This window comes from Centrocercus urophasianus, unplaced genomic scaffold, assembly GCF_019232065.1.
Source record: "Centrocercus urophasianus isolate 14NV4802_14NV808 unplaced genomic scaffold, USGS_Curo_1.0 seq_22, whole genome shotgun sequence".
Classification (NCBI taxonomy): Eukaryota; Metazoa; Chordata; class Aves; order Galliformes; family Phasianidae; genus Centrocercus; species Centrocercus urophasianus.
The window spans coordinates 10,098,570-10,122,331 of NW_024884778.1; the positions used below are offsets into that span (position 1 = coordinate 10,098,570).

Here is a 23,762-nt window from a genome sequence, read left to right on the forward strand (position 1 = left end):
GTCCTGCCTGAAGTGGTTTCAAGTATTGCATGTCCTCCTTGGGGGTAGATACCAAGACATGATTGCGTGCAGTGCAGTCATGAGTGCTGCCATTCCCACCCAGCTCCAGCTTGGGGCTTTGATCCCTATGTGGAACTCTGTCCCTTAAATGTTACTGTCACCTTGAAACTGTTCTAGAACAGCACTTATCTGCCACCTTGGCTGGCACTTGGGGTTGCCAGTCTAGGAGAAGCAGTAAAACTCCTCCAGGGCTTACTGAAGTGAATGTGCTTTTTCTGGTTGGATGTGGGGACTGTACAGCATCTCCAGCCTCCTCCTGCCTTTGCTCAGGAGAATTTGTAAACTGCCTTCTGCAATTCTGTGTTGGCCAAGCAGACATGTCCCTAGCTGCCAGCATTGTGGAGTTTTGTCATGGTGATGTGTGTGTGTGTGTCCCCTCTCAGCCGGGTTGTTATTCAGGAGCTTGAACCCTGCTGGGGGCCTAGCACATGACTCTCAGCCTGAAACTGGCTCAGTGTGTTGCCTTTTCTGTCTGCCAGCTCCCTCCTGTGTATTTGTTTAACTGTTTTGGCTGGCTTTTTCCCTTCCCACTGGGTCTCTGTCTACTAGGGCTTTCTGCAGGCAGCCTTCAGAGTCACTTTCCTGGCATGCTCTCCGTGCCTGATCTTGCCCTTTGCTCTCTGAATGTGAGTGTGTGTCAGATCTGTTGTGGGGACAGCAGCGCTCCTGTGTGCCTGAGCCATGGAGTAAGGTCTTGCTGAGAGCCACAGTGGCTCCTGAGCTCTGGGCACAGCTCTGTTAGCACCTTATCTAATGCCAGAGGCCAGGCACAGTGGCAGTCCTGGGGGAGAGCAACTTCGAGCTATGCCCAGCTCTTTGGGCAAGTGCTAGCCTTGAGATAGGAAACCCAGCAGTAATAGGGGGTGCAACAAGCTTGTCAAACAACTGAACTGGTGTCACAGGATGAAGATTGAGTGGGGAAGGAGAGAGGGTTTTTGTATTGCATGGATAAATACAAAATGCTTTTTTAATGCTGTGCAGGGAGTGACCCAGACAGCGCACACATGGGCAAGCATGTCACTGTAACCTGTGAAGCAATACAGGGAACAGAATGGAGCTCCTGATTTCACCTAACCCAGCCTCCCGTCCTCTGCCCTACCTCACTTGGTGCGTGTTGTGATCTGTGGCAACAGAAGGATGCCACTGTTGGAATCACTTGTTTGTCACTTCACTGCCTCATCTTGAATCCTCACTATGGAGACAGTTATGCCTTTGCACCTTGTGTTGCCAGCATCCAGCAGAGCAATGAATTTTTGCAGCTGTGCCCTTGCCGATGTTGACATGAGCCGCTCAGTGGAGTGTTAATGCCAGTCTGAAGGCATGTTCCTCCTCTCACGGCCACTGAGCTTTTCAGGTTCCCTGGAGCAAATTTTGGCTGTTGACAGCATCAGGTGTCTGGTCTGGATGGGGGTATAGATGGGTGAAAATAGATGCTGCTTTGAGCAGGGGCTGCCTTGCCAGGGGGCATGTTCCAGCTGAGTGTAGCGAGGATTTTGCTGTAGGGCTCTGAAGATCAGCTAGCCAAGCCACACATGAAACAAGGAGTTGCTCCCCAGACAACCCTGAATTTAGTCAGTCTTGAGCACTTGACTTCTCGCTGCTGAGATTTGAATGCTGTGCACTGCCTCTGAGCACCTGGGGCAAAAGCAATGTTTTGGGGAGGTGAGGTTGGTGCACAGCAGTCTGTTCCTGGGCACAGATAGAAAGGTGATGGGCTTGCTCTCTACAAGGCAGGCAGAGCTCTGTGATGCCAGGCAGCATTCCTTCTAGTCAGGCTTGGAAGAACATCTTGATTTGAAAAGGGCACAATGGGCCAGATCCTGATCCAGTTCAATTTGAACATGCTGTGTGCATACTCCTGAGAAAACAGCATGGCTCTGCATCTCATACAAATCCGTTTGTCCCCCGCCCAGCGTGGAGCTTTCTGCCTAGATGGAGTGTAAGCCTGATCCTTGTGGTCCCTTGAGACTCAGGATATTCTGTGGTTCTGTGCTATATAAAAATACATACACTGCATCTGCAGGGCCCTTCAGGTAGCCAGCTAACTTGTTAGGGTATGGGAGATGGAAAAAGAGGGGAGATGGAAATCCTGCTGCCTCCTTGCAAGCCCTTTCCTGCTTACTGAAAAGGTTTAGAATCTTGGGACGTTCTGCCTTTACTGTGATCATAAACAACTATGCTACATTTGCAGGTCCCAGGTTGCATCCCGTGTGCTAGCATCTGTGAGTCTGTTTGTCAAATGGCAGATGCCCTCCAAGTACAGAAAATTCTACCTCCACTACACTGTGGTTTTCTTCCTCAAATTAATGCCATAGCCACTTGGGAAAAATAGTGTGTGCATCATTTCTGGACCAGCATTATTTCAATTTCTCTCATAGCAGATACTGGCTGGAACTTGGTTTGTCTGTCTCCTGTGTGCTTATGTAGAGCTGATTAGAAGCTGGTTGTGAAGAACTTTTGCAGCACAACAGTGCTCAAGATGAAGTGGCAGTGTTGGATGGTGTTACCTTGCCCTAGAGCAGACCCACCAGCTGCAGTTGAACCAGGAGGGCCATTTTGTGTGCTTATGGCTCTGTCTTTGTTGACCGCAGCTGAACCGATCAGGTGAATTCCAGCGAGCAATTGCAGAGCCATTAAAACAGTATGGGAATACGTATATGGAAGTTCTATATCTACAGTTAGTTACAGCAAGTAGAATGCTACCTCTTGGGCCATGCTGCATGGGGAACACACTCCAAACTTCCTAGTATTTTTCCATCCCCTGAGATACTTCACCACTAAACAACGTAGAGCCAAAATTGGATCAGACTTCTGCTGTATTTTGCATCTGTTATGCAGTTCATGCTGCCATGACTGATTTAATGTCTCCATTATCATGGAGTACTGGTCTGCCAATGACTTCAGCCATCCAGCACACTCCTCAGCCATAACTAAATGTCTTTAGGGAGCCTCAAGGGGCTGCTGAGCATTGCATCTTTAGAGCACAAGCTCCTTGGAAGCAGGCTGTGCTTCTTTCTGCTCATCTCGCAAGGCACTTCCTTCCCACTAAAGGTAAAGGAGGAGTGGGTTGTGGGGAAGCTGCCAGCTTTCTCTTCTGGGTTGTCTGGTGCTCAGGGAGACTTGAAAATAACAGTTCTGCATAAAAGATGCTGAAGATCTTCAGTCCCATCAAACCATGCAGAAACACAGCTGTAGGAGTGCCCACAGTCCCCATAAGGCAGTACATGTTTATTCTCAGCATCAACAGACTTTAGCCCTCTTCAGATGCAGTCAACTCCCTCTGTTCTGGAGTTGACTGCATCCCAGTTTAGCCAACTGCTAAGGAACCAGGAGTGTCTCTCAAAGAAACACTGAGCTTTCCAGTTTAGTAATGAAAAGCATAACCTATGAGCTATTCAGGGCTTTTTCCAGAGAAGACACTTTGTTCACTGAGGGTCTGACACTCCCTCTAAATGTTCTCTCAGGTTCCTGTACAGGAGAAAAGCCAGCAGTGTGGGCATTGAGAGTACTGGAAGGCCTTCGTTACCTTGAATAGCATCACCTGGGTTCACCATGGTCGAGTGCTCTATTTAAGCTCCATCTGGGAGCAGAAACATTACTATTCATCTCTGCTGGGCTTTAGCCTGTTTATACTTCTGTTCCTGCAAAAATCTTGAGCAAATCTAAGGTTTGCCTACTCTTATGATATCTAGTTTTCTGTATTTTTGCAGATTTTTCCATCTCTCTGCAACCTTTTCCAAGAGCTCTGCTTAGGAACTGAGTTTCTAAGCTCAGTGCAGGAATAAGGAGGTTTTTGGTGTTTTAATGTCATGCAGAAACCCAGCTCAAATGATGTGAAACAGCCTCAAGAGAGCACATCCTTCCTGTCTGGGTGCTCAATAGTCACCCCTCATGCCAGCTGAGTGCTGTGACCATCCCTCTGCATGCTTGCTGTAAAACAGTAATGAAATTGGGTTGCTCTTCCTCTCGAGTGGGGAACTCTGTCCCTGTGATGTGAGGAAACTAGCTTTGGCTTTCAGCTGGAGAGCTGACTGTCACCTTGCCTCAGGTGGCTCTGTTAAAGGTTATTCTGGCCCCTTAATCAAATTCAGAATAGCTTTGTTTTCATCTGCCCTCTAGGAGTCTGCTGAGCTTTGCTGTCAGAGTCTGCTGCAGGAGAACGCGTGGCTATTAATGCAGCAATAGGCTCTGCTTTAGTGAGGAGAGAAATGCGGACCATCGGGGAGGGGAAGCAGCAGGGGGAGCGTGAAAACTGGGAGAAAAAGCACAACTCATGCTTGCTGTTCCACCACATCGCATCAGGGGAGGGGAAGCAAGCAGGACTGGTAACAGTGCTGTGTCCCAGGTGAGCAGCATCCCCTAAGGGGAGGAAGCTGGTGCAGGTATGAAGAAAGGCTCGGAGTGATACAGAAAATCTTGGTCCCACTCCTGTGCTCTCTGTAGAGCAGATTCAATTTCCCTCTAATTACAGCACATCCAGGAAGGCACCAACTGCTCCAGGTTTCTCCTCTTTAAGTGTTTGTTATATGCCTTTCCCAGCATGATTTTGGATGAGAGCAGAAGCCACAGAGCAGCTGCATGCCTAAGCTATATAACAGTGGATGCCTAGCCCGTCTTGGTACAGTCAGAATGTTTCAGTATTCCAGCATTAAAAAGGCTAACTCAGCAAACAAGCTTATATAAAGCTTGCCAGAGTCTCTGAAATAAATTCACGTTATAATAAGGGAGAGGTTAAATTCCTTCCTTGTGCCTAAGAAAGGAGGGCAGGTGAGTCTCAAGCACTTCCCTCAAAGTGGGACGTGGTGTCAAAAAGCTGCTCAGCCTCACAGCAGACAGGGTTAAACCACTTGGTGTGCCACAAACCTGCTGTGTCACTGAGGCTCTGTCCCAGAAAGCCAGCAAAGTAATTGGGCAAGGTCTGAAAGTAGCTTGTTTTCCTTCACCTGTTGTAATAAAGGCCACAGATACCTTTCTGTTGTATGGACTAGTGTGAGAGGGCAAACAACGTGGGGTTAAACCTTTGCCCTAGTACTAGTGACATCCTACATTTCTAGCACTGCAAGAGCTTAACATCTGACTGCTTATTTGTTCTGCTTATTGCTTATTTTCTTTCTCTGCTGAGCAAGGGCAATAGATCACTTTCATCTTTGTAGGTGAATTCAATTTTGCTGTATTTAGGAGAATAAAACTACTTAACAGCATATTTCAAATTAATGTGTTGCTTTTGTCTTTTTTTTTTTTTTTTTTAAACTGGAGCTTCAGAACAAATTCTATTTCTACTGAGATTAGACTTGTGTTTAATTTATTTTTAATTAACAAGTTCCAGGCACTAAATTCTTTCCCTTAGCTATCACCTTGTTTTTCTACTTTGGTAGCATTTGTTTGCAAGTATCATGGAACACAATGTGACCCTTAAATTGAAATGAGAAAGCTGGTTGAATTTCCTGAAGGCAAAAGCTGTTACGGTAACTTACAGGGAGAGACAGCAGAAGGATTTCCAGTTTTGCCAACCTAAAATACATACTTCCTTTTTGATTCCCTCTAATAGACGTAACTGTGAAATTGAACAATTTTGAAGGAGAACAGAAAAGCGCAGATAATGGTAATACCTAGAGAAGTTTCTCCTGCTATCACTTTTCTCAATGGCTTTGAAGCAGCTATAAAAAGCATTTAGTGCAATTGCAAAGCCCCTTTTACCAATGCTCTGAACATCATTGGAGAACAAACCCCAGGTAGGGGGGCTGGAGAAGATCAAAGGAGAAATGGCAAGCTGTTGCCTATAAAGCTGTCAATACCTCGGGAGAGCTGAGCCAGCCATCCCTATTTGAGGCAGTGTAAGATGAAGACATGGGCTGTGCTGTGTTTAAGTTCATTTCTAAAGAGCACTGGTGTTGCCCATCCCTACTGGCTGTTCTGTGCTTTGCTGGTTGATTGATGTTACCACTAATTTTATTTCATTTTCTTGTCTAAGATACATCTTCTCTTTCCATATTCCCTTTTTCTTGACATATAATGTCAAAATGAATCCATGCAGCACCAAGGAGCACCATGAGCCTCGTAGGAAGCACAGTGCTGTTCCTGCATGGCTCCCTTTCCCCTGATGTGAGGCCGTGTAATTCATGAGGGCATCTCAGCGCTTCCTTTGATGCCATTGGGCTGCTGGAGACACTGGATCCAGTTTCTAAGATTGGGGGGCTGGATGTGGCAGGGTCAGGAGATCTGAAAGGCTCTTAGTGACTTGCTCATAGTAAGCAAGCCACCTGCATGCTGAGACAGCCAAATTACCAGCAGAAAAGTGAAAAATGACAAGAGCATTCATTAAATGCCATGCATGGGCTAAAGCCTGAGTGCACTGAGGGGTTTTTATCTCAGCAAAGGACTAAGCGGTGGCTCAGAAGTTCCTGCTGCATTTCCTGCTCGGTGGGGGCTGGGGGCTGCATTGATTCTGGAATAAAAAGGACTTTCAGAGTGCTGGAGGATGTGGTCCAAAAGAAGCCAAAAGCGAGTGCTTTGGTTCATGCCTGCTGGCTTTGCCTTGCTGCGCTGGGTAACGGGTGCTGCCAGCCCGTCACCTGCCCTTGTGGGCTAAGTGCTGCATGGGGGGTGGGTGATAGAGGGGAAAAAATGGCCAAAAAGAGCAAAAAAGAAAAGTAGCTAATTGCCCCAAGGGGTGGTGATGGTCTGGCAGGAGCTATGAAGGCCAGTAACTGATTGTACCAAAGGCCTGGGCCTGGTTGTTTTGGCTCACTAGAATCGTAGAATCATTAAGATCGGAAAAGACCTCTAAGAACATCAAGTTCAACCACCCACCACCACTCCTAAGTCACGTCTCTCAGTGCCACAAATACATATTTCTTGAAATGTATGGTGTCACCAAGGATGGTGACTCCACCACCCCCCTGGGCAGCCCGTGCCAGTGCCTCACTACCCCCTCAGAGGAGCTTTTCTAACGTGCAACCTGAACCCGTGACTTGAGGCCATTCCCCTCATCCTATTGAGAGGCCGTGGTGGGCCTTGGCAAGGCACCTTTCATCTGTGGAAAGACTGAAAAACCATCATGTTCACAACAGGAAAAAAAAACCAGGTTTCAGGAGATTCAATCCTCAAGCAAAGAACATTCGGTTCTTGAAGGGAAAAGAATAAAAAACGCCTTTAGATCTGAATGTTCAGATCTAAAATCCCCACTGGCTCCAGACCTGTTGTTTTGGGCTGAAGGGGAGCACCACAGCTCACGAGATGGGCGATGGGCGAGAGGACAGTTGCACACCTCTGCCCTGTGTGCTGAGGAGAGGAGCAGGTGAGGAGCCACCTGCACACCTTGCTGAAGAAGGCGACAAACACGGTGTGTGTGAAGGCATGTGGTGAGGATATGGCTTCCTCCTCCCATGGAGCACGAGGTGTTGGATTTTGGCATTGCCTGCTCTCCTGCAGCTGCGTGATGAGAGAAACTATCTTGGAACCAAAAAAAAAGGCTCCTCATGACTGCTGCGAGGGAAAGCTTGGAAACACGAGCTTGATGCCCAGTGGAAAGAGGCCGACGCGATTCCGGGTCCTTCAGCTCGGAGTGCTGTCACGTTCCACGCTCAGGACAGGTCTTCGTCGCTCGGCTCTCCTGTGGCGGCAGCGCTCCCGCCCTCGCCGCGGGGGGGCCGGTCACCTCCGCCCGCGCACGCAGCCGCGCCGCCGGCGCTCGTTGTGTGGTGAGGCGCGTGGGGCCGCGCTCTGCAGCCGGGGGCGGCGGCGGATCGGCGGGCGCGAACCGAGGGGCCGAGCACCGGCTGCGCGCCGCCTGCGCGGCCGCCTCGGAACCTTCCCCCGCCCTCAGAGCGGCGGGAGGAGGCGGCGCCGGGCGGCGGGATGCAGCGCGGGGCCGGGCGGCAGGCGGGCGCGGCGGCGGCGAGGGGCAGAGCCCGGCGGGCTGCGGGGCGGCCCCGCTCCCCGTGAAGAAGCGGCGCGGCAGGGCAGCGGCCGCCGCCATGCAGCCGTTGCACCGAGCCCCGGCGCTGCCGCTGCTGCTCCTCCTGGCCACCGGTGAGTGAAGGATGGGAGCGCCGGTGGTGGGTGTGGGCCGTGCTTCCCTTTGGGGCGCTGCAGCTCCGCGGGTGGCCCCGAGCATCGCGATGCCCTCAGGACGCGTGTTGCCTTTTCCCTTGGCAGGCAGCGCGGCTCGCGAGGCGGGCTGCTGTCCCCCGGGCACCCGCGAGCACGAGAGCCCCCAGCGCGGGTCGGTGTTGCTCCGCCATGGGGTCCGGTCACGGTGTAGGTCGCCCGCTGCCCTCCGCAGCGCTCCGGCATGGAAGACCTTGCCGCGCCAGGGCTGTCCCCAAACCGCTCTCCCTTGGACGGAACGGCTTCTTCTGGCGCCGGGGGGTTTTACTGCCTAACGCCAAACTGCCACAAAGGAAGGGGGAACCGCAAATTGCTCCTTGCTCCCCCCGAGAGTCTCCTCTTGAAATTTGGAGGAGAGGCAGCGTGCCAGGGAAAGGCAATGAAGTGCAGGAATAATTGCGCTCAATAGTTGAGAGGGCTGAGCTCCTATTTTTAAATAATCTGCGGAGATTTCCCAACAAAGGGCTTCGGGACTCGTGAAGCTGGGATTGTGCTCTCCCTCCCTACCACCATCTCTTTTGTACGGAAATCTGGTTTGAGTGAGGCTGAGGAGCAGGAGTTCAGAACAGGGACATCTCGAGTGTGGGGGAGTCTTTGTCTTGAGTCATTCCGCCAGGGAGGGAATGGCTGATTTCTCAACCAGTCTCTGTCTTCCAGCACGACCGAGCTGTGATACGGTGGCACGCAGCCCCCCGCCGTGCCTATCTCATTACCCCAATCTGAAAACGTGGGGGAATGTGCCATCTGTAAGCGCTGCGGAACCGCTCTGCCCCTGAGCGGCAGGCTGTACAGTGCCTCGCCCCTGTGGTCCGGGGCTCCCTAAAGAGAAGGGATAAAGCCTTTTAGGTTTGCAAACAATGGTGAGCTTAAAGAGCAAAACGGATCAGAAAACCTGTTGTGGTGCTGTGCCAGTACTTTGTGGCACCGATGCAATAAGCAGTGCCTGTGCTAAGCTGGAAAATGGCTCTGTGGGTTTCTCGAGGCAGGCTGTCTGTGTTAGGGGCGCAGCTGGCCGAAGTCCTTGGGCTGCATCTCATCACCTGTGCTCCCTATTCCTGCCAACCATCCGCTGAGCAATGTGCTTAGGGAGAACCTGCTGAATTCTCACCCGCCATTCTGCTAGCACAGCCTGGCCCCGTCCCCATTGCTCGAAAGCTGCGTTTGCTCTGTGGAGGAGGATGGACAGTGACCTTATGGTGGTTTTAAAATCTGGCGGCCAAAAGGACTACAGCTGATGCTGCTGTGCTGAGGGTGTTTCCTCTTCTGCTGAGACTGCTGGAAACTTTCTAGTGTTGCTATCCAGCTGGTGATGATACAGAAGATTTGGGTCCTTGGATTTCTGTGATCTCTCTGCTTCCATAGCAGAGAGGCATAGAGGTGGGAGGCAAGGGGCAGCTCAGTTAGTTCCTAATCCAGTGAAACTGGTAATCCTAGTGGGGTGTGGTGGCTTTGGTGGGCTGGACTTGGATAGCTGAGCATCTCTGGAGAGACCTGCATCCCTACCTAGATTGGGAGGAATCTCACATTGGAGACCAAGATTGCTGGGAATTTATAAACTGAGCCCCATTTTGGCTGGCAGCTTTGCTCAGTGGTTTAGGAGCTGTTCCAGCCTGGAATAATTAAGTGCACTGTGGTCTTGCTCCTCCAATCCCTCAAGACAAGCATGGTTAAAGCCTGAGAGCTGCAGGGACTGGTGCCTTCCTACAGGGTCAGGAGCCTCCACAGACCTGCAGGATGGGCGAAAATACAGCATACACTGCAGCAGGGTCCCAGCAGTGGGCTGGGCAGTGGCATTCTGGTGGTGGAGCACGGAAACACCTTCACAGGCTCCTGGTATCTGAACCCCTTTGCTTTTGCAATTAGGAAAACGATGTGGTTAAAAGCAGAGGGAGGGAGGAGGGAAGTGGTCTTTTCCCGCTCATCGTTCCCTGAGGTGCTTGTCTGCATATGGGCTATTTATTATTATTTTTTTCCTTCTGCTTGCTTAGAAGGTTCGTTAACACTGTGTGAATGAGCCTGAGCTGAGGGAGTATAAATCAGGATGGTTGAAAATTCCCTGTAGTCAATTTTTCCTTGGCCTCTTCAGTGCCATAAGGAAATGTTCATTTAATTATAGGCATCAGGGGTAGAAATAACTACATTAAGCCCTCAAGGGGAAGCTGCAGGCGAAAAGCCGCAGATCAGAGCACACAAAAGTTTTTCCCCTCTGCTCAGCGTGGGAAGACACTCTGGCATTTTGTGGGCAAATAAAGTGAGCAGCAGCAGCAAAGGGGCTGCGGGAAGGTGCATCTCAGCCCACGACTGGCACACGGGTTGCTTCCAGTCCTCGCCAGCAATTGAAACACGTAATCCCAAAAGAATGGAGAGATGCTATTTGACAGCCGCACGAGCACAGCCCAGTCAGAGTCACGCAGAGACAGCAGACACGTGCGCCGGTTTGTGTGAGGGGCAGGGGATGCTGGCAAGGAAGGTGTGCCCCAGCGATACCGCCTGTGCCTGGCCAAGCTCAGAATCTAGAGGTACATTCAAGTCCAGGGGTTTATTTTTTGCTGTCAGTAGGCCAGTTTTGCAGCCTTCCCTTTATATACTGCAGCTGCTCTCAGCTCCCTCTTCGACCTGGGGCGTTGTGCAGGTACCTGGTGCCCATGTGTGTGCTCACGACTACTGAGGCTTTGCACGAGGCTTCTTTTTTTTTTTCTTTTTTTTTTTTCTTTTTTTGCCTCAGATGCATGACATTGTTTGGGAATTGGCGCCTCTTGGGGCCGCACTCAGCAGGGTGATGAATACTGCGCTGCTGCTGGTGCTGAGCCTAACTGCCTGCGAGTTCTTTTGGCTGAGCTGGGTATCAAAGGGATGTCCGCTCTGGTAGCTCTAGCTCTGCCCAGGCAGGGATTCTTACAGACAAACAGCCATGCGCCTTTATTTGGTGTGTGGAAATCAGACTCAACTCCATGTGATGCACAGTCCAGATCGAGACTGAGCAAGAAGTGTGAGCCTGGCAAGGTGGTTTTTTGGCAGCTGAAGTGTTTTGGGCCTGTGAGAGGGCAAAGCAATCTGTGGGCTGTGTTGTTTTTCCCTAGATCAGTGGCTTTCATCTACAGTTTGTTAACCGCTGGGGGCCTGCAGGCTGCTTTGAGGGGAGCTACGAAAGGTAACAGAGAAGTAAATTCACTTCTGTTTGCAGCTGCCTTCCCCGGTGCCGTTTCCCCGGGGGCTGCTTCTCTCCCTGAGCTGGGAACTGCTGCTGTTTGTAGCGAGAGGCGCGGAGGAGAGCAGACGTTGCAGCAGTGGAGGAGGGAGGTGTGAAGGCTCTGAGACGATGCGGGAGGGAGCGAAGGCAAACAGTCTGGGAGACTGAAACCGAGCACAGTTGTGATCCTGGCGTCAGTGGCTGACTGAGGGGGGAAGATGGGCTCAGTTGAGGTGCTGTGACCTTATTCCATGGAATAATGTCCTGCTGAGATGGGTGGTGGTGCTTGGAGCTGTCTTGCTGTTACTGGTGATAAGGATGGGAGAGCTGATATTTCATGGTGCTGGGCTGAGGATCCCTGCATCTCCTGGTGCATCTCTGCAACCATCACTAGAAGCAGGTACATCTTGGGGGTAGCGCCTGGCTGCTTCCCAATATTGTATCTGGGTCTGTGTGCTGTTGGTGTTTCTCTGCTGAAATGTCAAGGGAGCAAATTGGCAGTTCTTTGCAAATGGCAAGGTAGTGCGTGCTCATATGTGCAGCCATGCGTGTACTGCGCCCGTGTTTGAGCTCTCTGATTCTGCCAACTGTAAAGGTCTATAAAAGCATAAAGATGTTTGGCACAACTACTGTGTGCTTTAAGATCTCCTTCTAAAGATTTGTGAGGGCTTCTTCAGCTATGCCTTGTCACCTTCTCTTCAATTAAAGCAGGATCCTGAATTGCCTTTCCCATTGCTTTGCAAAGCATATTAGGGCCATGGGAAGGTGAATGGCTGCAAGGGATGCAGGGTGAGGGACCTGCTTGCTGACAATACCGAGGAGGATGGCAGTCTGATCTGGTTTTCTGAAGCCCTAATTAGAAATGTTCTTGGAGATTAGGGGCCCAGCTGAATTTGTGAGTGGCCTGGTGCAATGTGGGAGCAGCAATAGGGCTGGGTGGGAGCTGTGCTGAGGAGTGTAGCCATAACCAAATAGCACCAAAGTGACTTCTGTCTGTTACGTGGCTGTCATTTGTGCTTCCCTGTGCAAGCTGTGTGGACAGACTCCAGGTGAGCGCAGGGGAATCAGCTGGGACAGCCCTCAACTGAACAGCATTCATCTTCTCCACCTCCTCCACTGTCCGCAGCTGGGATCTTTTTTGTTATTTCAATTGGCTGTGGGTTTTGTTTGTTTTTGGTTTTGTTTTTTTTGTTTGTTTGTTTTTCTTTGTTTTTTTAATGTTCTGCAAGCAAGCGTTTTTACATTGGCTGTTCTGCCCCTGGGCCTCTCTCCTCCCTACCCTCAGGTTATGATCCCAGCTTTTCCTGGAGGTGGTCTGAGGGAGGGAATATGCCTGGCAGATGCTTCCCTCATCTGGTCATTGTGTTTCTATCCTGACTGATTATCAACAGAAGACCCATTCCTGACCCAGCTCTCCTACAAAATAACTTTGTTTGGTAACTGCTGGGTTTGGGCTGGACTTGAAAGGAAAGTCAACAGCAGCAGGGTCAGATGGGTGTTGTTGTGGCTGCTGCATTGACGATATGGAGATGTCCTGACCCCTCCTGCATGTGTACCTGTCTGGGTGGTATTGTACAGGCAGGCTCTGCTAGTTGATGCTGAGAGCCAAGAAAGTCAGAGCGCATGCTCTGGCAAATGCTTTTCATCTCAAGCAGGGCTGATCTGGAATGATGGAGGTGTGTTGCAGCACCCAAGAAGGAGAGCTAAATCCAGCTTATCCAGCTGGGGAGAAGGGTGAATTGGTGGACATTCAAGCTGCTCTGAAACTCAACCCCATGTGGTTGATGTCTTGTGGAATGTTGGTGTATTTCCTTAGAGATGAAATTGAGGTTTGCTTGTTGTTAATCAAAAAGCAAGACAGTTTTGAAGACTGTTTGACACAGATGCAGTTAGCTTCTATTCTGTGTCCCTAAGTCCCTCCTCTAATTTCAGCTGGATACAGAAATAACTGATTTCCTCTTTCACTTATAGCCCCATTCAATAGGCCAATTGGGAGCTCTTAAACAGCTGCCCGTCTTGTGGAGAGGTGGCTTGCTTTCTGCCAAAGGGATGAAGTGCTTCTTGACTGTGTAGTGTAGAAAATACTTTGGGGTTCTCCTAGAATTGCTCAGAAATGTGAAACTGCTTTTATTCACAGCACTTTGGGAGATAGATTGAAGGTATTCTTTTCTCAGATTTTTTTTTTTTTTTCTGCCACTGAGCAAAACTCCTCCATCTGCCTTGTCTGGGCTGGTATGTCACATCTTCAGCAGTGCTGAACGGAGCAAGCTTCACTGCTGTGAATTGGAGCTGTTTTCTGAGGCACTGGTGGGATCAGCAACCAGCAACCTCATTCCATGTGCATGCTCCAGGCTGGCGCTTTTCCAGCTGCCTTGGAAAGGTAACACTGCAGTATTACTCTTGTTGAAATCATCCCCATTCCCTTCCTTGCGGAGGTGAAGCATCTTCAGCAAGGTCACTGCTCCCTCCACGTGTTACATCTGAGGGTGCTGGCAGCTGGAGAGCTTGGGAGTTTGCAGCCAGCGCAGGAGCTTCTGTGCTGCCTCTGCTGCACGCTCCCTGCCTTTGTTCCCTCTCCTGGCTCTGTTTACCTCTCCCACTTTCTCTCCTTTCTCACCCCTCCTCTCTGTGAGCTGGGCACAGTGTTGACTCCCCTGCTCACATCCTTGCCGTTTCCCGAAGGCTGACTGCCCTCTTTAGCATGCAGAGCCTCATCTCCTCCAGGTTACGCAGAGGTGCCGCAAAAATAGAAACGAAAGACAAACGCCCCATTGAAGCAGCTGGCGAGTCCTGGCTCAGTTCCCTGCTCCCTCCCATCTACAGTCACAGGGCTTTATTCGTTTGTGCTTCTTTTTTTCCTACTGCTTCATATGCCTTTTAATATACCAGACTGGGAGGCTGATGGAAGTCGCCTGATCTCCATTCCTCATCCTAAGAGGAAAATGGCTATCCTCTGACTCCTTGGGTTATATTTCTCGTCTCTGCTTCCCTGCCTCCTGTTCAGCTTGTGCTTTGATTCTTGCTTCGCCTCAAAATTGACAGCTACACTGAGCTCCTTCATCAGATGCTTGGAAGAGAGTGTGGGGAGGTGGGGGGGGGGCCGGGGGGAAGTGGCAAATCATTGTTTGGTGCCCCAAACCCAGTGTTTGGGTTGTTACTGCTGCTGTAGAAGGTACAAAGTGGTGTCAGGATGCTGTCTGGAGATGGTTCCCTGTGGTGTTTGGGCTGGTGCTGGACAAGGGGTTCCCCAGGCCAACCTCTGCCCCATGTGCGTGTGGGTCAGGCCCCAAGATGACTTCCTACCCTAGATCCACTCCAGGAAAACCTGGCTTGCTCAGGTTGTGCCTATTAGTCCCTCACTCTTAGTGATGAGATGGTATAGTTTTATCTTGGACTGAGGAGAGCAGAGAGCCCAGTAAACAAGATAATGCAGCTTAGGGGGTTTAAACTGCGTAAACATTTCAGAGTTAAATGAGGGTATACAAAAGCCCAGGGCCTGAGCTTCCCAGAGGAATGGGATTAGCTCTCTGAGTCTCCAGCCTCATCTGCCATCAGGTGTTTGTTGTAGGGTGCTGAGATGGGCTGTGGCCTGCAGGCATCCTGAATGATGTGTGGATGGTGGAAACAGAATGGCTTGAGTCATCTTTGGAGCTGGCACACAGCTGTGCCTTGAAGCTTTGCCTAGCTGGCTGCAAGTGGCTGCTGTGGTGCGGCTGGAAAGCTGGAGAGTAACATCAGCCACATCCGTGTTCACAGGAGTTGGAGGAAACTGAGGCATTGGGACAGATGAAGAGCTAAAATAGGATCAAGCCATTAGTTTTGCCCCCAGCTACACCAAATCTTCTGTGTGGCTGTGGGCCTGCTGTCATCTCTCTCCATCCTTCATCTCTACTTTTTTTGACAACTTTGAGAACAGCATTCCCTTTCTCCTCTCTGCTGCTCTCTGTCATATTTGCTTAAGCTGTAAGCTCCTTCAGATAAGTGCTGTCTCGGGCTCAGCAACACTCTCTGTTAGTGATGCAGACACTGCCAGGTGTCTTATGTCAGGTCGGGAAAGCCCAGCCTTGGCACCAGTGCTTCAGAGCCTGCTGGGCACCATTGAAGCAGCACAGGGCTGCCCTGGCTGGGGCTCTCCGGACCACTGCTCCCACACACGAGGCCTGCAAGTTCTCATTTCCAGCCACAGCATCGCTGTGTGTGTTGTTCTCTGGGAGTCGGCCTGCCTGCAGGGGTGTACAGGGTGCTTTGGTTGGCCCCGTGGTGCTGCAGCAGCCTCCTGCCCCTGTGATGCTCAGCCTCTGCCATTTGCTTTTTGTTGCTGTGCTGGCCTCAGCTGATCTTGCCTTGGATCAATAAAACAAACAAATGAGACAGAGAAGTGCAGAAGCCAGCCTCAAGTGAATATGGGGAAGAGTAACCAATATTGTTTTTTGTTCAGTTCAGAGAATTGCAGAAATAGATGGAGAAGGTCAGAGCAAGCACGAGGCGTTTCTGGGCTCCCAGCATTCCCAGGACAGGATTGGTAACCAACCTGGCAAGCGAGCAACAATCTCAAAGTATTTTTTTGCTCTAAGAAGCCAATGTTTTCAGTGAAAGCACAGGGGCCAGCCCATCTTCTGTCATCTCTTAACTTTTCTTGTTACTTGCATTAATTTGAATTTGTCCTTCTTGGATGTGGAGTCATAGAACACAGTGGTAGGAAGGAACCTTAGGAAGTTGCCCAGTCAGTGTCCTTGCCTGAAGGCAGATTCAGCTCTGCCTAACTCATTTCAGGCCACATGTATCCAAATCTGCATGCAGCATTCAGGTGATGTCTCAGCCGTGCTGTATAAAAGTCTGTTTCAAATGCTTCAGGACTGCAAGCATTTTCACGTGTGCATTCTGGTGATATCTCAGAGCTCTTTCTGATACAGGTGTTTGCCCTCTTAGGAAACCACCCGTTAGAAACATCTAATGTTATGTTGGGGAATAGCTGGTGCTAGTACTCAGGCTGGTAACTTACCACTTTGCAGCGTTCCTTTCTTCGTAACAGTTCTGTTATTTCCATCCTCGGGGTCACCTGGCTGTATTACAGTCTTTCTGTGTAGTGAGGATATCTCCTAGCTTTGTTTCCTTGGCCAGTTTTATGATTGTATTCCCAATTTTTGAGCCAAGGTCACTTAAAATGTTAAACTGCACCAGGTCCAAGGACAGACCTTGAGGATTCCTCTAATAGCCTCTTTCCAGCACAAGCCTCTGTCAGTTTTCCTACAGCCAATGCCTTACAGTTGCCTTACAATTTCTGAACGAATTGCTGTCTTTCTTTGCTTCTCTTGTAATTCTGCGTGGGCCATCGTAGCAGATATTTTACTGAAGCCCAGATGGATTAGATCTGCTGCACTTCTTTTGTCTGGAAAATCAGCTATCAAAGAAAGATACCAAATTAGGCTTCATTTTGGCTTATTCAATTAGTTCAGTTCAGTGACTAGTTCATTTAGAACTGAGAAACTGAGCATAAGCTGAGGAAGCAGGAAAGAATAAATAAAAATCAGCTGTGAAGGGATGAGATCCTCTAGTTTTAATGTGCTGAAGAACAGAGGGCTGGGAAGCTATTGGTTCAGTTCACCCAGATTAGTTACTTCCCTTGCTTAACAAAACTGCTTTAAATGCAAAGCATGATTTGGGAAATGTAGTTTTTCCTTCTGTCTCCATGCTTATGGTGGTATTTATCAGTTGAATAAAGCCACTTTCCAGATGCTGTTTTCTTGCATTTTGATTGAAGTTTGATATACATGTGAATGTACCTTGACACAAATCACAGTTAAAGGCTCATCTAGGAATGAAGAAGTGTCAGTCAAACTTTCTAATATGTAAAATGGAAATACCAAGTATATAATTGTTGAAACAAAAGTGTTAAATGTCACCTGCCTTCCTGCTTAACGGTCGGTAGCTTTTTGCTGTTAGCTTGCCTTAATTCTTACCTGTGATAGTCAGCTTATCCTTAGGAGAACAAAAAATGTGAATGCAAAATTAAGCTCAAATCAATGGCTTAAAAATAGATTTCCAGGCCGTTGATTTAGAACATGATTAATATTGATGATTTAAATAATTTTGGTTTAAATCAATCCTCCTGCATATAATGTAGCTGCAGACTGGGAGCACTAGGATGAAATCTTGGCTGGGTGACAGTTGAATAGGAAACTCATTGACTTGCAGAGCCGGGATTTTATGTCTTCAGTCTAAGACGTTCCACCTCCTCTGCAGGGTGGATGACTAACAAGGCAGCTCATCCTTTCAAGGAGGCAAAAACCCCCAGAAGGCTGCCCCATCACTGCCCCACTGCGGTGTCAAGGCTGGGTGACTGCTTGGCACTGACTCTTCCTGCACGTGAATGCTCCTCTGTATGCTTCTGAACGTTTCCCCATGTAGCCTGATTTTCCTCCTCAGCTTGGAGTGCAGCCCATCTGAGGGGCAAGTTACCCCACAGGCAGGTTGGTTTAGCAGGAGCAGGTTGTATAGAGAAGAGCAGCTTGCTGGTTGTCAGTTCCCTCTCACTGATATGGGTTTATTGTCACTGTGCAGGAACTTTGTGCCTCTGCCTTGCCTCCTCGGAGGAACCAACCACTGATGGCCTCACTTCAACTTCCCTGCTGGAATTTGCTGTTATGTCCCATCTGGAGGCAATGAATTCTCATGAGCAAACGAGCCCTGAGACTGCAGAGCCTGATCTCATCCCTGGCTCTCTGCATGCTGCCCCGGGATCAGGTTTTGCCAGCGAGGAGAATGAGGAGTCCAAGATCTTACAGCCTCCACAGTACTTCTGGGAAGATGGAGGAGAGCTCAACGAATCCAGCTTGGACTTGGGACCAGCAACAGGTAGGCTATTCTTACCCTGTTCTTTCTCTCTGCCAGGGCTCTGGGGAGGCAAAGAGATGCGGGGATCTGTTCTCCTGCTTTGACATAACTCTCCATAAGAGGGGGTGAGATTAAACGTCAGCTCTATTTTCTCACCTCAGTGCCTGATGTGTCCCCAGTGAACCCTGAGCAAGCACAGGCTTTAGAAACCATGTTCCAGCTGAGGCCTTTTTCCTGAGCTGCTGTGAGGTTCCCTGAGCTGGGAAAAGTATTGCTTCCACCTACTTTTCCATTTGCCTCTAACCCTTCTCTCTCTCTCTCCTTTCTGTTGCTGTCAATTAATTGTGATCTGAAGGTCTCATGACCCAGGCTCAGAGATCGAGACCATCTTAGGATTTGGGTCCTGGTTGGATCCCCCAGGCCAAATCCTGGATTCCTCCCTCTGTGACTTCAGTAGGGATTTGACCTGACTGAAGACAGCAGCTGCCCCAATGCTCTTGCTGTCCTCCCTGCTCCCTGTTGAGCAAATGAACTGTGTTAGCATTTCAGCTTGCTGTCCTCTTTGGGTATTTTTCACTACTGATCCCCTCGGTGATCTCCTCCCAGATTTGTTGTTGGCTTTGAGACACTCGCAGGGGGAATGATGGGAGGAAGGAGGAGGCGTCTCTGCAGGGTTTCCAGTAGCTTAGGGGATTATTTTGTGTGCTCCTGCTCTTAAGTGTTATGTGAGGCATGTATTAAATGCTACCAGGGGCCAGGTCTGCAGCCCTATCCCTCCTCACTTATCCGGTATCGCTGTGTCCCTCTCAGCAGGTCTGACACAGGTCTGGATTTAGAAGGCACAAGTCTTGTGTTAGTCTTATCTTCATACCCGTTTCTGACCTTAAAAAGACCTGTGCTCACAGAGGGGTGAGAACTGCTGCAGTAATTAGCAGCACTATGGCTCAGGCTGCCTGCTGGGGCCCCGGGCACACTGTGGAGGGCGAGGGCCTTCCGAGCTTATGTCTCTGAAGCCCTTTCCTCACCGGTGTTGCCCTTAAATCCAGTAGCTGTGTTCCTGCTGTCCTGCTGTTCATGCAGCTCCTGGGTCCTTGCAGTCTTGGCCGTGGGCAAGCTGTGCAGATGCTTCCTCTGCGGTGATGCTCACGGTGGATGTTGCGCGTTCCCACCAGTGCATCCTTGGGACATGCTCTGGCTTAATCTCTCTCACGAGCTGGCAGCATGCTCAGCAACTCTTTTATTTGTGTGCCAGGAGGCACCTGCATGTACTCGCAGCTCTGGACGTGACTTGGAGAACAGCATGTGCTTGTGCATTGAGAGCGAGATGCACTGGGTACCAAATCCAGCCTTGCCTCTTGCACGTGCCTCGCCCCATTTGTATGCAGAACACATTCACCTCTCTTTCCGTTCTCGCCTGCAGTGCTTTCCTACACGAACAGATGTGCTCTTTCAGCTGTCCTGTACACGTGCTCTGCCCTATCTGCTGCCCAGCACTTCAGTGCTTCCAAGCACTGTTTTTTCCCTGGCCGTTGCTGTGTCCAGAGCTCGTGTCTCAGTGGTATTTCAGAACCTTGGTTAATAGAACAGTTTGAATTATTCAGGAGCTGGGAGCACATTTCTACTTAAAATTTAATTAGAAACCTGCTGTGTGTCATTTTACAATAAAGGATATTGTAATAGCATCCCTAAATTGGGCAGCCTTCTCTGTCATGCAAAGCCTGTACATGAGACAGACATGCAACCAATGGATCTTATGTTCTGCATGTGTGACAGATGCCATGTGATACCTTGTGGAACTGTGTAATGACATCTGTTAGGTTATTTTCAAGCTATAAATCCATTGAACAGTTTCAAACAGCTGCTATTAAAAAAAAAAAGAAGTGTAAGTTCTCCTTATGTAGGATTTCTCTCTGAATGACAGTGGAGGATAGCCTGGCATAGCTGTTAGATCTGCCCCAGGCATAGATTTGAGACCCTGTATCATTTGAGGCAGAAAACAGGATGTTACGCTTACTAGAGAGGGAAAATCCACTGCTGTGAGAGGAGATGTGTAGTGCTGGCTTCCTTCCCTGTTTGGTGTAAGGACATGGGTTGGAATTGGTGGTCTTCTTACACACAGGCCAGATCTCCAGAGAATTCAAAACTGTGTTAGTATAGTCATCTCTCCTTTTTGTCTGTTCTTCTGAAGCCTGGGGAAAATGCTGTCTTTTTGTGACTCTGAGGCTGAGAGACATAAAGAAACAATAACATTCTGCAGCTGCTTTTTTTTTTTTTTTTAAGTGCACTTGAACATCCTTTAAAGATATTTCTGGAAAACATGTGGCACGTAGGGCCACCTGTTAGTCCATTAGAAAGTGAGAACAAACTCCCTCTGGCAGAGCACAGCTCAGCCCAGGGCTCTTGATTCCCATGAGTAATGTGCCTTTGCTGATTTATGCTACAGAACAGTAAATCTGTATTGACATCAGTGTCAGCCTGTGGAAAGACCCTGAGATTTATCTCCTTCCGTCAGAGGATACACGGAAGTGCACGCTTGCAATGTGTGCTAACCTATCAGTTTATCTTGGCTTTGTTCACATACAGCTACTTCCAGGTGGAGCTGCATCTGGAAGAAATAGGTCTGTTGGGAAAATGGATGCCATATTCTACAGAAAGAAGTGGTGGACTTGTACTTCAGCCAGAAGGCAGGTCGGAGGAGCTGTGAACGTGCTGCTTCTGCCCTCTGGCTTCTGGGGAACTCAAAAGCTGCACGTGTTGACGTTTGGGTTAGATGCTTTGTTTCACCTTTAGTTGGTCTGAGCCACAGTTCAATCTTAAAGATATAGTGGAGCTGGAGGGACTTGCATCTGGCTTTGCTCGTCTTCCTTTCCACTTTTTCCGTCTTGTTTTGTCTGAAGGCTACCATACCCATGTGTTTCCTTCTATTTTGCTGGATTTTGTGGGTAAAAGATGAAACATCTCTTCTGGCTTTAGAGGTAGAAGATGGGAGTCATCAGGATTGCAGGTACATTCCAGTCCTGATTCCTGAAGGAGTTGTGTGCTGTAGCGTCCATCCTGGTGTGACCCTTCCTGGTATGCACCTGGCTTGTGGTCTCAGTTCAGTGAAGTCTTTAAGTTGAGGCAGCCTAATTATTATTTGGTGGGAAGTGTAGGCTCTTGAAAATTGATCCAAGACTTGGGAGAGACTACTAAATGAGAGCACTTAGTTCCTTTCCTCTCTTGCCCAGAAGCTGAGCCTCTGAGGTCTGGAGTGCATCATCACAGCGTCCAGCACATTGCTGGGCTGCCATGAGATTGCTGGGCTTCCTTACAGATTCTGCACTGCTGGCTCCAAATTGTTCCGGTGAAGTTCGTGGCATGTGCTGGGAGCTATCAAATCTAGTCTTATGGGTTGGTGAGCTACTAGGGTGGCATGTGGCGCTTTGGAGGAGGAAGAAAAGTAATCTTTTAATTATTCATAGTAATTAGTGGAAGAGGTTTCCATGAGAGCTAGGATGAGTGGTAGAAGGACAAGGAAGTTAGAAGCACTGTATCTAAAGAAAAATAAGTTTTCCAATCAACTGCTGCGATAAAATCTCTTCCATTTCCAGCTCTTCTCTGATAGTGAGATTGACTTCTTTCCTTGATGAATTATTTGCCTCTTTTCAGAGAGATCTCAGTCTCACCCAGCCTTACTGAAATCTGCTGCCTCTTCATCCAGACTGACAGCAAAGCTGCAGTACTTAATACCATCTTCTACCGAGCCTTAATGAAGTGAAGCACCTGGTAAAGGCTGTCTACATAAGAAGCTTAGTACTGAGCAGCCCCCCGCCTGAGCTCTGCTCCCAAGATGCCTCTTGTTTGTGCCCTGGTTTAATGTGCACTAACACGTTAGGTGATCTGTCTTGGGACAAGTGATCTTGACCGAGCCATTGCTTGCAAAGATCAGTGTGTGACAAACAGGGTTTTTCCGTGCATAGGACTATTCTGGTGCAGCTATTTTTGACTGATTCCATGCGTGGATGAATCTCATTCCTTCTAGCCTTACTGCAGATCATGCATCCAGCAGGAAAAAGGCATGGGGCTGTTTGGAAACAGCTACAGTGCTTTGAAGTGCCCAATATCCACTGGAGGCAACTTCCAAGCATAATGAGATGTAGCCAGTTTGCTGCCTTTGGACTCTGTTAACTATGATGCCTTTGGATGCATCTTGGAGTGGCAGATCGTAACTTCACATACCTGTTCTGGAGGATAAAGATATTATCCCCAACTGGCTCAGTTCCAGCACCAGTAATTGCATTTTGCCTCCTTGAAACCCCCCTGCAATTTTAATTAGATGTTGTATACCTTTACACAGTAAGCCTTGCTGTTCTGTACTGTAAACCAGCAAGAAGATACCACCTCAGAACTGTCTGCATTTTAAGCAGCAGCTAAAATGTGTCTTGCACTTTGAGCTGCGTTGTTGTGATGGGAGCCCAGGAATGTTCTTGTCTTTATTACATTGCCTTCTAGTTATCAGTAATTCAATCACTGGTTAACGTGATCTTCCAGTTTAATCCAATAAAGACCTTATGGTCAAGTTATGTGTACTAAAAATGATGAGGCTCACCCTTTTTCTGAGCTATCTCAGTTGCTTTGAACAGCTAATCGTGGCAAATACAGGTTAGGGAACCTCAGAGGGCAATAACAGAGATCAGTTCTTCTGAATGAAGGAGAAACAGAAGTGTAATGAATTAAATGTCTGGCTGGGGAATCGTGCTCTGGCAGAGTTCCAAGTCCTGGCCCATCTGGGGTCGGGGAAGTTTCAGTATTGATTTCGGAGGAAGCAGAACACAGCTAAATGGGAGCTCTCACAGGGGTTTGGAGCTCGTGTTTGCTTCTCCCGGGGCAAGTCATCTCCACAGGCACAGGATATGAATCTGTGCGACCCAGGCTCAGGTCTGCCTGGGAGAATCAGAGTGCAGGACTTGGAGTGGCAGAATGGCAAGGTGATTTCTATGGAAAATTGTGCCTGAGGGTCTTTTCAAGAGAGCTTGGAAGGCAAAAACATTTGTGGTTTGGTGGGGATGAAGACAGCTGAATGCTGTGATGCAATAAAGCTACTGGAGGAAAGCATTAAGGGGGCATAACTAAGGCAAGGAGGTGAGGTGAAGGTGTGGAATTTCATATTGGTGAACCGGACTCCCAAGGGGGTGTGTGACTGAGAAGCTCTGGAACAGAACATGATGCGGAGTGTAACAGGCAGGCACACCTCATCTGGTCTGTCCCTGCAGGACTGTATGGCTGGAGATGCTGAAATGGTCCCGCGGGCAGTCCTGAGCTCTCTTCTTCTGGGAGCAGGTTGGCTCTGTTGCGACTTGGCTGCTTTTGTTTGTGGTTTGTATGGGTGTGTGCCATATAGCATTTCTTCATGTGGTCACGAGTTCCTCTTATTCTTCAGCCTACTGATGAACTCAGTGGGAGACAGACCATGGCAGGAACAGAGATAATGATGCCCACTGTTGTTATTTACTCCCCTCCTGGACACTCTTCTGATTGGCAGCCTTCTGCTTCCTTACTGCAGTTTGAGCTGATAAACTAGCTTGACAGA

At 49.1% G+C, this 23,762-nt stretch overlaps 1 protein-coding gene across 1 annotated transcript in view; it reads left to right on the top strand.

Moving 5' to 3' along the window:
• Positions 1-8,020: 8,020 nt before the first annotated feature.
• PODXL2 (podocalyxin like 2) overlaps positions 8,021-23,762 on the top strand; it is a 29,259-nt gene continuing 13,517 nt past the window's right edge. Inside the window, exons 1-2 of the mRNA XM_042823836.1 lie at positions 8,021-8,091; positions 17,921-18,214. Coding sequence (XP_042679770.1) covers positions 8,037-8,091; positions 17,921-18,214 — 349 coding nt within the window. The 5' untranslated portion in view covers positions 8,021-8,036. The remainder of the gene's footprint in view (positions 8,092-17,920; positions 18,215-23,762) is intronic.